The sequence below is a fragment of the Pipistrellus kuhlii genome, unplaced genomic scaffold (assembly GCF_014108245.1).
Source record: "Pipistrellus kuhlii isolate mPipKuh1 unplaced genomic scaffold, mPipKuh1.p scaffold_m20_p_8, whole genome shotgun sequence".
Lineage (NCBI taxonomy): Eukaryota > Metazoa > Chordata > Mammalia > Chiroptera > Vespertilionidae > Pipistrellus > Pipistrellus kuhlii.
In genome coordinates, this window is record NW_023425584.1 from 48,034,385 (window position 1) to 48,049,345 (window position 14,961).

Below are 14,961 nucleotides of genomic sequence, written 5' to 3' on the forward strand. Positions count from 1 at the left end.
AACTGATTGAAAGCCCGCTGCCTACCCAGTTGGGATTCGGATGTTTAGTGAAAGGAAAATATACAGCTCTCCCTGGGTCTCCCTTTCCCCAGGCACGCAAGAACTTTATGGAATATCACGCCCCTGTCGCAAGCTTTAAAGCCTACTTGGGAAAGGTGTCCCGCAGCCTTTTCTAACTCGCCTGCGTCTCCTCCCTGCACACCCGGGGTTGTCAAGGGTAGCCAAGGGCACTGGGTGTGCGGGACAGATGTTTTGGAAAACCCCCAGGAGGCTGGTTTGGAAACCTGCCTGTGGATATCTGGGCGTTGGGTTCTATGCTGTCCTTTAAAGGGCACTTGTTGCCTTTCACGTGCAGAAAACTGGGGCTGTTTCTAGATAATCAGCTCTGTTTACACCATCCTAATGGCGTTCCGGCTAGAGCTGGCGGCGGAGAGGGCTGGGTGGGAGGCAAATTAAAGGCAGACATTGTCAGTAAGGACAGTTGCTGAGATCTAACCCAGCCAGCAAAACCCACAGAAAACTTGTAAAATGTACCTAGTTTTTTGTTTCTTCTTGTAGTTACGCATGGCTTCTCCCTCTCCTCCCTCCCCCTCCCCAATCACTTCTGTTTTAAGTGTTAACTAATTGGGAAACATCTTGACAATCATTTCATGTAACTACCTGCTCTGAACTCAGACCATTTAGGGAAGGTTGGAATCTCCAAATTACTAATTACAGTCCAGGTCTACTTTGATCCTGAGAATCAGATGTTAAATGGATCCAGTGTAAGCATAAGGATCCAGTCCTCTTCCTTAACAATAACTTTTGAACTTCAGCGAATTCTCAGACCCCCAGACAGAAGAACGCTGAATATATAAACCACGTCCCTGAGGTCTGAACTGCAGATGCTTCACTAGAGCTATGATTGGGTATGACTGACTATTCCAAGCACAGCATGACTTAGATCCATGGAAGTGAGCTACAGACTCATCCTTGGAGGAACATGCATTTGAAGGAGTTTCTTTTGTGTGGTTTTTGTATTTTTCATGCAATATGTGGTATTCACATGCCTTTGCCAAGTATCCGGTAGCTCTGCAACTTAACATGTCGAGAGCTGACGGAGACACCATCACAAATGATTTCTGTGGGGGTGTCATTGTTGCAGGGGGAAGGGAAGTGGTTTTAATAGTAGCTAGCTCACACTTTGATAAGAACCCACAGCCTTGGCCTCCTTAGCTCCTGCTATAATCAGCTGACCAAGCAGGCCAGCAAGCTAGTGTTCAAACACTAGTGGCATCTTTTGTGGGTGGCAGAATGCGATAGCCAGGTCAGTTTACTAACTATCCTCTAACAGACCCTAATGGGCAGGGAGTCATTCCATTACTGAGAAAAGCCTTCTCTCTCTTGGTTTTAATAAAACTATTACTGAAGGTTCCATTCTGATTGGGAAGCTGGGAGCAGCACAAGATATTGAAGGATTTTTTTTCCCCCCTCCCTTCTCTGATCTGAAGAGGATGACAGTATGCTTTGTTCTCAGAGTCCTGGTCTCCAATGCTGAATGGAAACAGGGTCTGTCAATATTCTATTAGACACTCACTCAACCATGTAAGAAGCAAGAAAAACTACTTGCTTTCCTGGAGAAGGTTAACATGTGCAGTATTTGTACCTTAAATTTACATTAGACCTTCTATTCAACATGAATAAATCTCGTTTCCTCCGTATATTGACTAAGCTTTATTGATAACTGTCAAAGTAACTCAAAATCTTTAAAAGTGATTTATTACAACCACAAATAAACTCAGAAAAAGGACACAATTTTTAAAAACTAAGTTTTATGTCATAGATACACCCACCATTGCATAAATGAACTTAGGGCCGTGGTCGGCAAACTGTGGTTCTCGAGCCACATGTGGCTCTTTGGCCCCTTGAGTGTGGCTCTTCCACAAAATACCACGGCCTGGGCTAGTCTATTTTGAAGAAGTGACATTAGAAGAAGTTTAAGTTTAAAAAATTTGACTCTCAAAAGAAATTTCAATCGTTGTACTGTTGATATTTGGCTCTGTTGACTAATGAATTTGCTGACCACTTCAAGTCTTAGGGCATTCATTTAAAAAGATTGATAAAAACTCACAAGAAGGATAATACAAAACAATTTAAATGTGAGGAGACACTTTTATTTGCCTTTGCTTATTGTGTTACCACCAACCCCCTCATTTTCCCATCTTTTCTTTAAGGATTGTAGTAGAAAACCATAGACTTCCCGGGCAAGAAAGATCACTTGCTCTACAAAAGTGACTAAAACAAGCAAGCAAACAAATGGTCTTTTGAAAACATCTCACAAACCTCTAAGTCTACTGCTTCACTGAAACTGTGGAGAATTCAAACATTTCAGGTGCTAAGAAGGCATGAGAATGAGAGGCATTGCAGGCTAGAGGTTAAGAGCTCAAAGTTAGATTAACTTGCGTTAGAATCACAGCATTGTCGTCCACCACCTGTGCTTTTGACAAGCATCTTGATGTTCCTGAGCCTCTGGTTCCCTACTTTTAGAATGGAAGGTATATCTGCTTCACGGGGTCAGGGAGGGTATAGATCAGATGGCATCATGCCTATGGAGTGCCCAGCACCATGACTAGGCATGAGACAGAAATCCCTCAGAAAACCAATGGTGTGTCTGCCTAGAAAAGTCCATTACTCCCAGTGTCTCTTGTTGGCAAATAACATGCCAATAATTTCTGAGGAATGGAAAAGCCAAAACTCCTGTTAGAAGATGTAGATTGTACACATTAATCATCAGGAATTTCAATAAAAATATTTTGTCTTTATCAGTTATACCATATTTATTTAAAACTAAAATTGTAGTGATGGTGTTAACCAGAGTTCTAATTTTAAATTAACATTGCATAATGCTTTAAATGGCTACCTATGCTGCATTTTATTACCACATGCATACCAGCACACATATTGGAATATTGGATTCTTAATTATAGAATTGGTAATTTTATGCCTTAGCACTATGTAACTTTTACTCAGCATTTAATGCCTTTTCTTTTCCACTAGTAAAATGTATCTCACCTCTCCAAGATTTTTGTAATTCAGGTTCTTAGCAGAGGTTCAGTGAATGGAAAACATCAACTTTTAAGCTACTTCTTAAAGAAAAAACTGACCTTTCCTCATGCGTATTATAATCTAGATATAAGTATAGCTGCAGAGAGAGAGACAGAGAGAGAGAGCAAGAGAGAGAGAGAGAGAGAAGTTGCCCTAATAGAGCTTTTGCTCTTTTCTGATTTTGTTCTGCTTTGGGGTAAGCTGACATAGATATATCTTATCTAATTACCAAACATATCCTGCTTTTTAACTGGAGCAGTAAATAATCATTTGCTGCAGTCTTACTGGCAGCTGGATTTTGTAACCAAAATTATTTTTCTTTTTTTTCTAGGTGAAGAAAAAAAAAAAAAAGTGAGGGTGTAAAAGCAACAGAATAAGAGACGTTTCCTCCAATTTGCATCAAGATGGAAACCTTTTGCTTCAGGGTGTCCTTTTGGGTGGCGCTAGTTGGATGTGTAATTAGTGATAATCCTGAGAGCTACAGCACCAATCTAAGCACTCGTATAGACGATTTTACCACTTTTCGTGGGACAGAGCTCGGCTTCCTGGTTACCACTCATCGACCCACTAATTTGGCCCTACCCAGCAATGGCTCAATGAACAACTATTGTCCACAGCCGACAAAGATTACTTCAGCTTTCAAATACATTAACACTGTGATATCTTGTACTATTTTTATCGTGGGAATGGTGGGGAACGCAACTCTCCTCAGAATCATTTACCAGAACAAGTGTATGAGGAATGGACCCAACGCACTGATAGCCAGCCTTGCCCTCGGAGACCTTATCTATGTGATCATTGATCTCCCTATCAATGTATTTAAGGTAGGAAGTAACCACAAATGTATCTGCAAGTTTGAACATATGCTCTGATTCTGCAGTAAGAGAGTTGCTGCAGACTTTTCTGACCTGGATTTCAGTCTGTTTTTCTGAGAGCAGTTTCTGCCAACTTACTAGTAGGATTTTAAATGTTTGTTATTTGTTAAATGTTACACTTAATTTTCTAACGTAATTGTTAACCAAATAGTATTTCAGAAGTGACTCCTCAAAGTGAAGGTCTTTAATGCAGCATTGGAATCTTATTGCTGAGTGGATAGGCAATTTTGGAGCGATCACTTAATTTTTCTGAGATTTAATTTTCAAGGTGAGACCTACTAAACCCAAAAAGTGCTCTATATAGATATATTCAGTTGCAGTTACCCTCTTAATGTAATGCTGTGCAGAAGCCCGATATCCACAGTATAGCTTAAAAAAAAAACACCTGTTTTATTTTGACTAGATTGATGGGTGGAGCCCAAGCACATGCTAATTTTCTTGATTATCTGGGTGACTTAGCGATAATAGGATTCACACAATAGCAGGCCTCCCGTGACCTCCGTGAGCAGTATTATTAAACTGTTTAAAATAGGCATCAGTTTACCATTGCCTCTTTCATTTCTTCAGTTTATATTTAAGGAGTGCCTACTGTGTGCCCGCTCCTGAGCTGGGCAATAGGCTCCAAAGACAAATTAGATAAAGTCAGTGGGAGAGGAGGATAACTCACCCACTGCTACCATGGTCACCTTGCTTTGAGGATAAACTAAAGTCAAAAGAAATTAGATATTCTATATTTGGTTTCTAAATGTAAGGAGGAAATTGCTACAAGAATTCAAATGAACTAAAAGTCAAATGAAATCACCATCTATGCCAAATATTCTGGAATGTCTTATTCTAAGCCCAGAAAAAAACACTTTCTTCAGCCTTTATTTTTTTCTTCTCTGTATTAGCCATAGAAATTAAATAATTCTGAGCAATCATATTCTGAAATAGGTCTTTAAATTGCAAGTTTTGTCAATTGAAGGCATAGCTTTTAAATAGACCAGTAGTATAAAAGGACCTTGCAAATGGCAATACAGAAGAAAACCTATTACTAAATTAATCAAAGAATCACTCTATCTAGTTTTTAATTGTTAAAAAAACATAGTATCTCTAATTTCAAGAAAGACTGAAAAGAACAGGAGGGAGGAAGGGAAATGAGTTAGCAAAACCTTTCCAATACCCACACTTATAACCTAAACTGATAATGGATTCAATTTGTCAAGAAATACCTCATTTGATACACTGAATTTTCAAGAAATGCAAAAATTTAATCATGTAAATTAATCTATATTTAAAATGTATGCATTCATTACAAAACAATTAAAATATTGTATCAGGTTTTAGGGATAAAAAATAACTCCCAATTATTAATGGCAATATATTATAGATAGAAGTATAGAACTTAATCCTTATATTCTTTAATGATTCATAAGATTTTGTATATGGAGTGTTGTCTATAGCAAGTTGGATTGTAATAATATATAATAAAAGGATAATATGCAAATTGACCCTAACAGCAGAACAACCAGAATGACCGGTCGCTATGATATGCACTGACCCCCAGGGGGCAGACGCTCAACACAGGAGCTGTCCCCTGGTGGTCAGTGTGCTCCCAAAGAGAAAGCTCTGCTCAGCCCCAAGCTGGGCTGATGGCTATGAGCTGCAAGAGCAGCAGCAGTGGCAGGAGCCTCTCCTGCTTCTGTGGCAGTGCTAAGGATGTCCAACTGTGGCTTAGGATATCTGACTGTGGGCTGCCAGAGGGATGTCTGACTGCCAGCTCAGGCCCAATCATCAGGGGAGCAGGCCTAAGCTGGCAGGTGGACATCCCCTGAAGGGTCCTGGACTATGAAAGGGCACAGGCTGGACTGAGGGACCCCCCCCCCCCCCCCCCCGCAACAAGTACACAAATTTTCATGCACTGGGCCTCTAGTTTTGAATAAAATAGAAACCCTAAAAGTGATGGTTGTGCATGGGTGAGCCAGGGCTTATTGTGCCAAGCACATCTATATGTGAATGCAGACACTCCCATAAACTCCCTTGGCCTATTACATAAAAACAGGAATGTGGGAAAATACAAGTGGAAAAGTAGAGTGAAGAAGATTAAAATGGTGGTCATGGGAAGAAGGAAGAAGTGTAGTCCAATGACTCGGCATAGGAATCTCTGACATGCATAGTGGGGAGTTGGAACCAGAGTTAATACGGTAGGTGATTACTGTCTTCATTGAAACAGAGTACAGCAGATCTGGGAAAACAGGTTAAAGAGCCAGTGAGAACATCCAGTAACAGACTGTTGATTACTAATTGGGTCTAATCTAAGCAACATCCTCTTGCTGAGGGCAACAATGGAAAACAAACAAATATAACTTCTGTATGAAATGATCAGGAATGTTCTGCAATGGAAAGTCAAGGTTCCCAATATGTCACTCTGGCAGAGGATCTGAGAAGTGTGGAAACCAGAGATGTTCACACCAAGCCAGTTATCTTCATATTCACACAGCCTTTGACATCTTGTACACTGAGATCCATCCTGTCAGGGCAGCCATACAAAAGCTGTTTCTCAACACATCAAATCATCAAGGCAATTTCTATCTTAAAAGCAAATTGCCACAACTTAATAGATTATATGCTTCAAACACAATAGCTACAATATTTGATATATGCTTAGAATTTTATTTGATTAGTAGGGGTGTCAAACTCAATCAGAGAAGGGGCCAAAATCTAAAATCCAGCCTAAATCGCGGGCCGAATGGTTTACTGAACAGTCATAAACTGTCATTGTGATGGAAACGCAGCGGAGTGCAGTGATGACAGCGCAGTGCGGGCCACATTGCAAGGCCTGGCGGGACGGATTTGGCCCGCGGGCCTTGTGTTTGACACATGTGGATTAGAGCCTTTGCTGTTAGAATCAACTTCTAATCAGATTCTTCTGAGACCTTCAAATTAAAATATGATAATGTTGATAATTTATCAGGGGAATTCTTCATTTACGGACAAGGCACAGGACATTAGCGGTGGTCTGCACATTGCTAGTCTCCCAAGTGGATCAAATTACCAATGAATTGCATACGTGATAAGGGTATACTTGTCTAACCCTTTTACTCCTCATCAAGCAAATAAAAACAAACCTTTCTCTTATACTCCAGTAATAGTAATAGTGCTGTAATCATAGAATTAGGTATAGAAACTCTATCCCTGAATTGTAAGACAGAAAATGTGTCCCTTTACCATGGTTTCTGCCCCTTGATGCAATGCCTCCCAGCTAGTGTTCCTTGTACGTAGCTCTGGCTCTGCCTCCTTCCAGTGCCTCTCTCTCCATGTTTTTCTTCTGCCTCTATCTACTCCTGCTAATCTGCTCCATATGAGAATACCATGAACCTTCTACCTAAAATATCTCTCCCTTATGCCCCCTCTGGCTTACTCCACTTTGTTCTTCAAATCTCAGCTTAAACATCTCTTTGTCTGGCAAGTATCCATGATCCAGCCTAGGTTAGTGCCCCTCTCCTGTGCTCCCAGGACACCCCTGTTAACCCTATAACAGTATGTAACACACACTCTATTGTATTTGCCAATTCACTTGCCTGTCTGACCCACTAGACCGTAAGTTCCTTGAGGCAAGCTGCCACCATTCTCATTTATCACTGTGTCTCCTGCATCTAACACTGAGCCCAGCTTTAAAAATATTTGATGAATGAGTGCAATAAGAAAATGTACTGTGATTGCCTCTATAAGAATGGTTTTCTCACATGCAATTCCAGATCTAAAGGCAGACCTACCTACTATTCGAATTTACTGAATTTCTACTTTTTTCCTCCAAACCAGGAATGTCTCAGGGTCCATAAATGCACCAGCAAAGCAGAGCAGCACATAGCAACAGGATCGCTTTCCCCCCTTCCCTTTGTCTTTGGAGGTCAAGAGTTCTTTTCCTATGGTTCAGGCATTGCGTCGTATAATAATTTCCTCTCTCTATGTGAAGATAACCAAGCCAAAGGTTCTTTCCAGGATTTCTGTGCAATATACATTCTTTGAGTTTAGTTGCAATTGTGGTTTGATTGAAATATTAAACCTACACGTGATGTAGAATATGAAAATGAATATTCACATCACAAAAGATTTTATTTGTTCTTTAGAGAATAGGAACGCAGTTGATTTCCTGCCATTGCTAAGACGTGCATTGCAAAACATTATGCTGACCAGGTGATTTAAGAATATATGTACATATCAAATGCCAGAGTGATAAATTTATTACCCAATTTGCTGTTAGAAGGAAGTTGCTGTCTGGAAAGGCTTTAGAACCCTCTCCAACTCTACCTCCCCTTCTGGCTTTTCGTTTCCTGTGTCTGGGAACCTCATTGCTTGCTCTCATGGTTATGTGAAGTAATTATTCTCATGTGAGGTTACTCTGCTAACCCTCAGCATTTGGCTCACAGCGCAGTTATACCATTTCTGGTGGGGGAGGGAAACGGTCCATAACTGCAAGCTTGTTTCCCATAGCTGAGGAGGGAGAGATGGTGTTAGTCCTGTTCTCGTTGAGATGTACAAAGAAAAAAGCATCATTCCTGATGATATCCCTCCATCAAACAGTTCAGCTCATGAAAGAGTTTGTTGTACTCTGCATTTAACATAAAACAGTGCTGGGTAAAGTTTTACTGAGAGACAGGAATTTTTGCATGGTACACAGTGTGTGTGGGAGTGCTGCACTGATTCCAGCATTCTGATCAATTAAAGCAGATGTTCTGGCTCTTCTGTGCTGAAATATTTCTATAGTGTCTTCATCTTATGAGTTGCCAGGATGTGAGTGTTATTTGTTTATTATCATACAAAGTTTACACAGTTAGTCTGAAAAGTGTGCGAACTAAGATGAGAGGATGGAGAATCAAGTTTACTGTCTCTGGAAATGATTTGAAGACTATAAAGCAGTTAAATAAGGAATGTTCTAAGAAATTCTGTCAAAATAAATTTGATAAACTATCAGAAATTCTACAACTGTCTTCTAGATAATATACTCCTGGGAGTTTTCAATAGCTACAATTTTATTTTTAACAAGGTCTAGTTTTTCTTGGGAAAACTTTCCTATGTTATAAAATTAATATTTGATGTTAAATTCAATAATAGAACTGAACATAAGTATCATTCAGTGTCAATTTTTGGTAGCCTTATTTTTTAATTTAAACATTAAAATGTTATAAAACCACATACTATAAAATGTTTAATTAAACTTAGAAACTTTGAAGTCCTCAGTGTTCCTGGACTCTGAAAGCAAAATCAAGAGTGCCCTCAGAAAGGCTTAATATTATTTTTAGTGTGTAATTTAGAGGTCACCTTCTAGAATTTAAACATCTTTAAGAGTTTTAGTGACAATTTTTGCCATCACAACTTTGAAAGCAATTTACTTGTATCAATAATGAGAGCTAGTCAAATTACGCTTCTCATAACACTTATTCTAAACATGCAAGTTCTATTGTTTAGATCAAATTTTATACTAAAAGGTAATGGGGATGGCAGCTAGTTGGCTATTTGGTTTCTCAGTCACATCAGGTCTTTCCTGTCTAAATGTTCTTCATTTATTCACTCAAAAAATATATACCAGTCATTGCAGAAATAGCAGTAAACAAAAACCAGACCAGTATCCTTGCCCTCATAGAAGAAAAAGATAATAAGCCAGTTAAATATATATATATATATATATATATATATATATATATATCCCCAAAAAGTGTATATATACTTTGAATGATTATAAAGTCAGGGTTTATTAACATACAGTTCATTTTCAAAATTTAAAAGAACCTACATAAATGAATAATTTTTTGGTCAACATCTATATTCAAACTAATGACCATTCTGGTCCAGGAATTATTGATAATGTGAAGCAATGGAATCACAAACATCAAGAATCATTTAGTTCAGTATTTGTATGCCCTCAATTTGTCAACTGTTGCCAGTTTTGTACCATAAACTTTAGCTTTTATGTATCCCCATAAAAATTTTAAAAAAGTCTAATGGATAAATTTTCTTTGTTCAAAGCTTAGTCTGGCTTCACCCATTATTTTAAATCAGCTAAACCTGAAAAGGAGTGAAAATTAAGTGAGTTCTCAGCTGTTAAAGGGAGGATACCCGGTGTCCCAAAAAATGTATATACACTTTAAATAATTATAAAAGCAGTGTTTGTACTTCAATTGAGTTTTCAATAGCATTTTAGGATGGATTTCCTTTGTTCAAAGCATAGTGTGCCTAAAAATTAAAAAACATCCTTTGACTTACCAGCTGTTAAAGTGTGTATACATGTTTCTGGTACACCCTGCAGCATAGGAGATAAGCGCTAAAGATAAAAGTAAATTGGAGAAGGCGGGGAGAGGATATTAATTTAAGAGTGGGTGGCTGGCCAAAACCGGTTTGGATCAGTGGATAGAGTGTCGGCCTGCGGACTGAATGGTCCCAGGTTCAATTCTGGTCAAGGGCATGTACCTTGGTTGCGGGCACATCCCCAGTAGGGGGTGTGAAAGAGGCAGCTAATTGATGTTTCTCTCTCATCGATATTTCTAGCTCTCTATCCCTCTCCCTTCCTCTCTGTAAAAAAAAATATATATATATTTTTTTTTTCACAGAAGAGTGGGTGGCTGAAAAAGTGGCAATACAAAGTGGCAGTTGAATAAAAACAAAAGAGATAAGGGCAAACCACATGCCATTGTCTAAGTAAGAGCCCACCAGCAGAGCAAACTGAAAAGGATCTGGGGCAGGACTTGCCTGGAGGCTACAGGAATAGCAAGGAGGCCATGGCAACTGAATGGAAGGAGAGAGCAGAGGTCACAGGAATATGGGTTGGGCTAGAGATGGAGGGAAGCAGATTATGTAGGGCCCAATAATAGAGTGACTATGTAAATTATTGTCCAATCCAGGATATTTATGAGAGTAAAAGGAGACACTATCAATAATTATATCTGGACAGTATGCATAAACAAAGACTGTCCTGAATAAACCAGGAAATATGATCAGCCAACCAATACATTTTTATAAAGCCTTTATTGATTTTCTCTGGAAGCTTTTATTTATTTATTGTTTGTTTGATTTGAGAAGGAGGAAAAGAGAGAGAAGAGAAACATCAAAGTGAGAGAGAAACATAAATTGGTTGCCTCCCCTACGTGCCCTGACTGGGAACTGAATTCCCAACCTAGGAATGTGCCTTGACCAGAAATCAAACTCTCAACCTTTTGGTGTACAGAAATGTGCTCCAAACAACTGAGCCACACAGCCAGAAAGAAAGAGGAAGCTTTTAACAAGAACATTATGGCTACTATGTTGAAAAAACATTTTTAAATTAGTAAGGGAAAATATGCAATATTAAAGTGTTATTTATACCCTACCCAGTTCAGCTCAGTGGATAGAGCATCAGCCTGCAAACTGAAGGGTCCCAGGTTTGATTTGGGTCAAGGGTACATGCCCAAGTTGCAGACTCGAACCCCAGTAGGGGGCATGCAGGAGACAGCCAATCAATGATTCTCTCTCATCATTGATGTTTCTATCTCTCTCTCCTCCCTTCCTCTCTGAAATCAATAAAAAATATATGTTTAAAATGTAATTTATACCAATATATAACATAGAATAATATTATCTAAAGCATAATCAGTGCTTACTCTGTGCCGGGCTAACTCATTTGATCCTCAAAACAAGCCTATGATTCACTAGTATTGCCTGAATCCCAAAAATAAAGAAACTGAGTACAGTGTTTAAGGACTTATTTAAGGTTACACAGCCATCAAGTGGTAGAGCCAGAATTTGAGTCCATTCTGATGTCAGAGGCCATGCTGTTAGCTAAGCTGCCACTCTGCTTCTCTCCCATATACCTACCTCATAAGGCAAACTTCATAGTTATCAAAATGGCATCTCTAATACAGAAGTATGTTTTCAGAATGATCAATGATGAACGTCATCCCCTTTTCTCTCCTCCATTAAACCTAACAGCTTTTTTAGTCACTTATTTAAAACAGAAGTAAGCTATTATAAGGGAAAATGTAATTGAAACAAATATTGTTTTTGAAAATAGCTTGTAAGTTGTAAGTCTTGCAGATTTGCATTGGAACATCTGGTAAACAGATTTTTGTATTCTATACTCATTGTCATATTGGTGAGGCCAACTGACAGAAGGGAGCCAGAAAATAAAAAATAAATAAATAAACTGAAAAGAAAGGGTTAGTTCTTTGACAAACCAATTGCCTAGCCATATCATCTGCTCATCTGCTCAGAAGAACATTTTTTATCAAACTGGCTTCCTACCCTAGTCACTGGAAAGGACAGCGTGAACACGATCCATATTTTCAGTTGGGCTTGAAACATCAGAGTTTACTGAAAAAACTAAAGGTTACATTGATAGACCTGCCTCCCTAGGTTTATAAGATGCACAGGAGTTAAAAACGGGAATACAAAAGCATAAACAGATGACATTTGGGAATATGTCTCAACTGACTTTTTTAAATATATATATATATATATATATATATATATATATATATATATATATATATATATATATTTAAAAATATATATATATATTTTTTAATATATTTTATTGATTTTTCACAGAGAGGAAGGGAGAGTGATAGATAGCTAGAAACATCGATGAGAGAGAATCATCGACCAGCTGCCTCCTGCACACCCCCCACTAGGGATGTGCCCACAACCAATGTATATGCCCTTGACCAGAATTGAACCTGGGACCTTTCAGGTTGCAGACTGACACTCTATCCACTGAGCCAAACCGGTTTTGGCTTAAATATATTTTTATTGATTTCAGAAAGGAAGGGAGAGAGAAACATCAATGATGAGAGAAAATCATTGATTGGCTTCCTCCTGCAAAACCCTCCACTAGGATCAAGACCGCAACCCAAGAATGTGCCCTTTACCAGAATCGAACCCAGGACCCTTAGGCTGATGCTCTATCCACTGCAAAAATCCAGCTGGGGCTCAACTGATATTTTAAAAGAAACTAGAAATTCTCAAATTTTAAAAATTTACATATCAAACATACTTTTTCTGTGAAAATGGTTCCATAAAATCCAAAACAATTTGAATAAGGAACTTTATTAATAGATCTAATTTTAAAAGCAAATAATAAAGCAATTCTGCAGAAAACAAACAAAAAACTCTGACCACCACGAACTTCTAGCTTAGTTTCACAAAATAAATACGTCTTGATGTCATTTATGTCATAAATGTTGTTTCTCTGCATATTTCCATTTTTTACACTAATTTTATTTTCTTATATTATCAAATCAATAGACATGATACATCAAATAAACAAATTGAAAGGCAAAAATCACATAATCATCAATAGACACAGAAAAAGCATTCAACAAAATCCAACACTAATTTTTAATAAAAACTCTCAGCAAAGTGAATAAAAAGAGATCATACCTCAACATAATAAAGGCCATATATGACAAACCTACAGCCAACAATATACTCAATGGGAAAAAACTAAAACCATTTCCCCTAAGAACAGGAACAAGACAGGGATGCCCACTTTCACCATTCTTATTCAACCTAGCACTGGAAGTCTTAGCCAAGCAATCATACAAGAAGAAAACATAAAAGGCATCCAAGTTAGACAGAAGGATGTAAAACTTTCATCATTCGCAGATGACATGATATTGTACATAGAAAACACTAAAAACTCCACCAAAAAACTACTAGATTCAAAAAATGAATTCAGCAATGTAGCATGATACAAAATTAACACCCAGAAATTGATGATATTTTTATACACCAGTAATGAATTCTCAGAAAGAGAAAATTAAAAAAAAAAAAAAAAAAGCCTGTCATAGCTGGTTTTGCTCAGTGGATAGAGCATCGGCCTGCAGACCAAAGAGTCAAAGAGTCCTGGGTTTGATTCTAGTCAAGGGCACCAAACTTGGTTGCAGGCTCCTTCCCAACCTGAGCCCTAGTCAGGACTAGTGCAAGAGGCAACCAATTGGTGTGTATCTCTCACATCAATGTTGTCTTTCCCTCTCTCTTCCATTCTCCCTAAAAATCAATGGAAAAATATCCTCAGGCAAAGATTAAAATAAACAACCCCATTTACCATGGCAACAACTACAACAACAGTAAGATGGTTAGGAATAAACTTATCCAAGGAGGTAAAAGACCTGTACTGGAAAACAACAGGATGTTGAAAAGAGAAACAGAAGAAGAATATGAACAGTGAAAAAATATACTGTGTTCATGGATTGGTAGAATTAACATCATTAAAACAGCCATACTATCCAAAGCAATCTATAAATTCAATGCAATTCCTATTAAAATATCATTTGTATTCCCTTAATGATATTCCCCTATGCATTTTTAATTTCCATGTTCTTAGCTATTTGTGTATCTACTTTGGTGAACTGTCTATTTAAATATTTTAGCCTTTATATTTCTCAATTGTAGGGGTTCTTTTTTAAATATATTTTTTATTGATTTCAGAGAAGAAGGGAGAGGGAGAGAGAGATAGAAACATCAATAATGAGAGGGGATCATTGATTGACTGCCTCCTGCATGCCCATGTTGGGATCAAGCCACAACCTGGGCACGTGCTCTCACTGGGAATTAAACTGTGACTCCATGGTTCATAAGTCTATGCTCAACCACTGAGCCACGCATGCTGGGCTGTAGGGGTTCTTTAGGTATTTTGGACAAAAATTCTTCATCATATATATAATTTGCAAACATTTTTTCCACTCTGGCTTTTCCTTTTCTTAATGGTGTGTTTTTAAAGGGCAAAAGTTCTTAATTTTGATTAAATCCAATTTATCAAACTTTTCTTTTATGGATCATGTTGCTGGTATCATATTTATGAAATCTTTTCCAAATCAAGATTACACAAAAATTCTCCCATCTTTTCTTTAACAATTTTTATTTGAGCTATTACTTTTAGATCTATAATCAGTTTGAATTTGTGTAGGATGTGAGCCAAGCATCTAAGTCATTTTTTTTGCATAGACATATCCAATTATTCCAATGTCATTTGTTTAAATGGCCATTCTTT

The 14,961-nt window shown here is 38.0% G+C and overlaps 1 protein-coding gene across 2 annotated transcripts in view; it reads left to right on the forward strand.

The window, feature by feature from the left end:
• Positions 1-14,961, forward strand: part of EDNRA (endothelin receptor type A) — a 44,941-nt gene that overhangs the window by 658 nt on the left and 29,322 nt on the right. The window contains exon 2 of one of the 2 annotated variants that reach the window (XM_045576431.1): positions 3,428-3,908. In XM_045576431.1, the coding sequence (XP_045432387.1) occupies positions 3,489-3,908 (420 nt within the window). In that variant the 5' untranslated portion in view covers positions 3,428-3,488. Of the gene's footprint in view, positions 1-3,415; positions 3,909-14,961 lie in introns of both variants that reach the window. The other variant, XM_045576429.1, reaches the window with a different exon arrangement.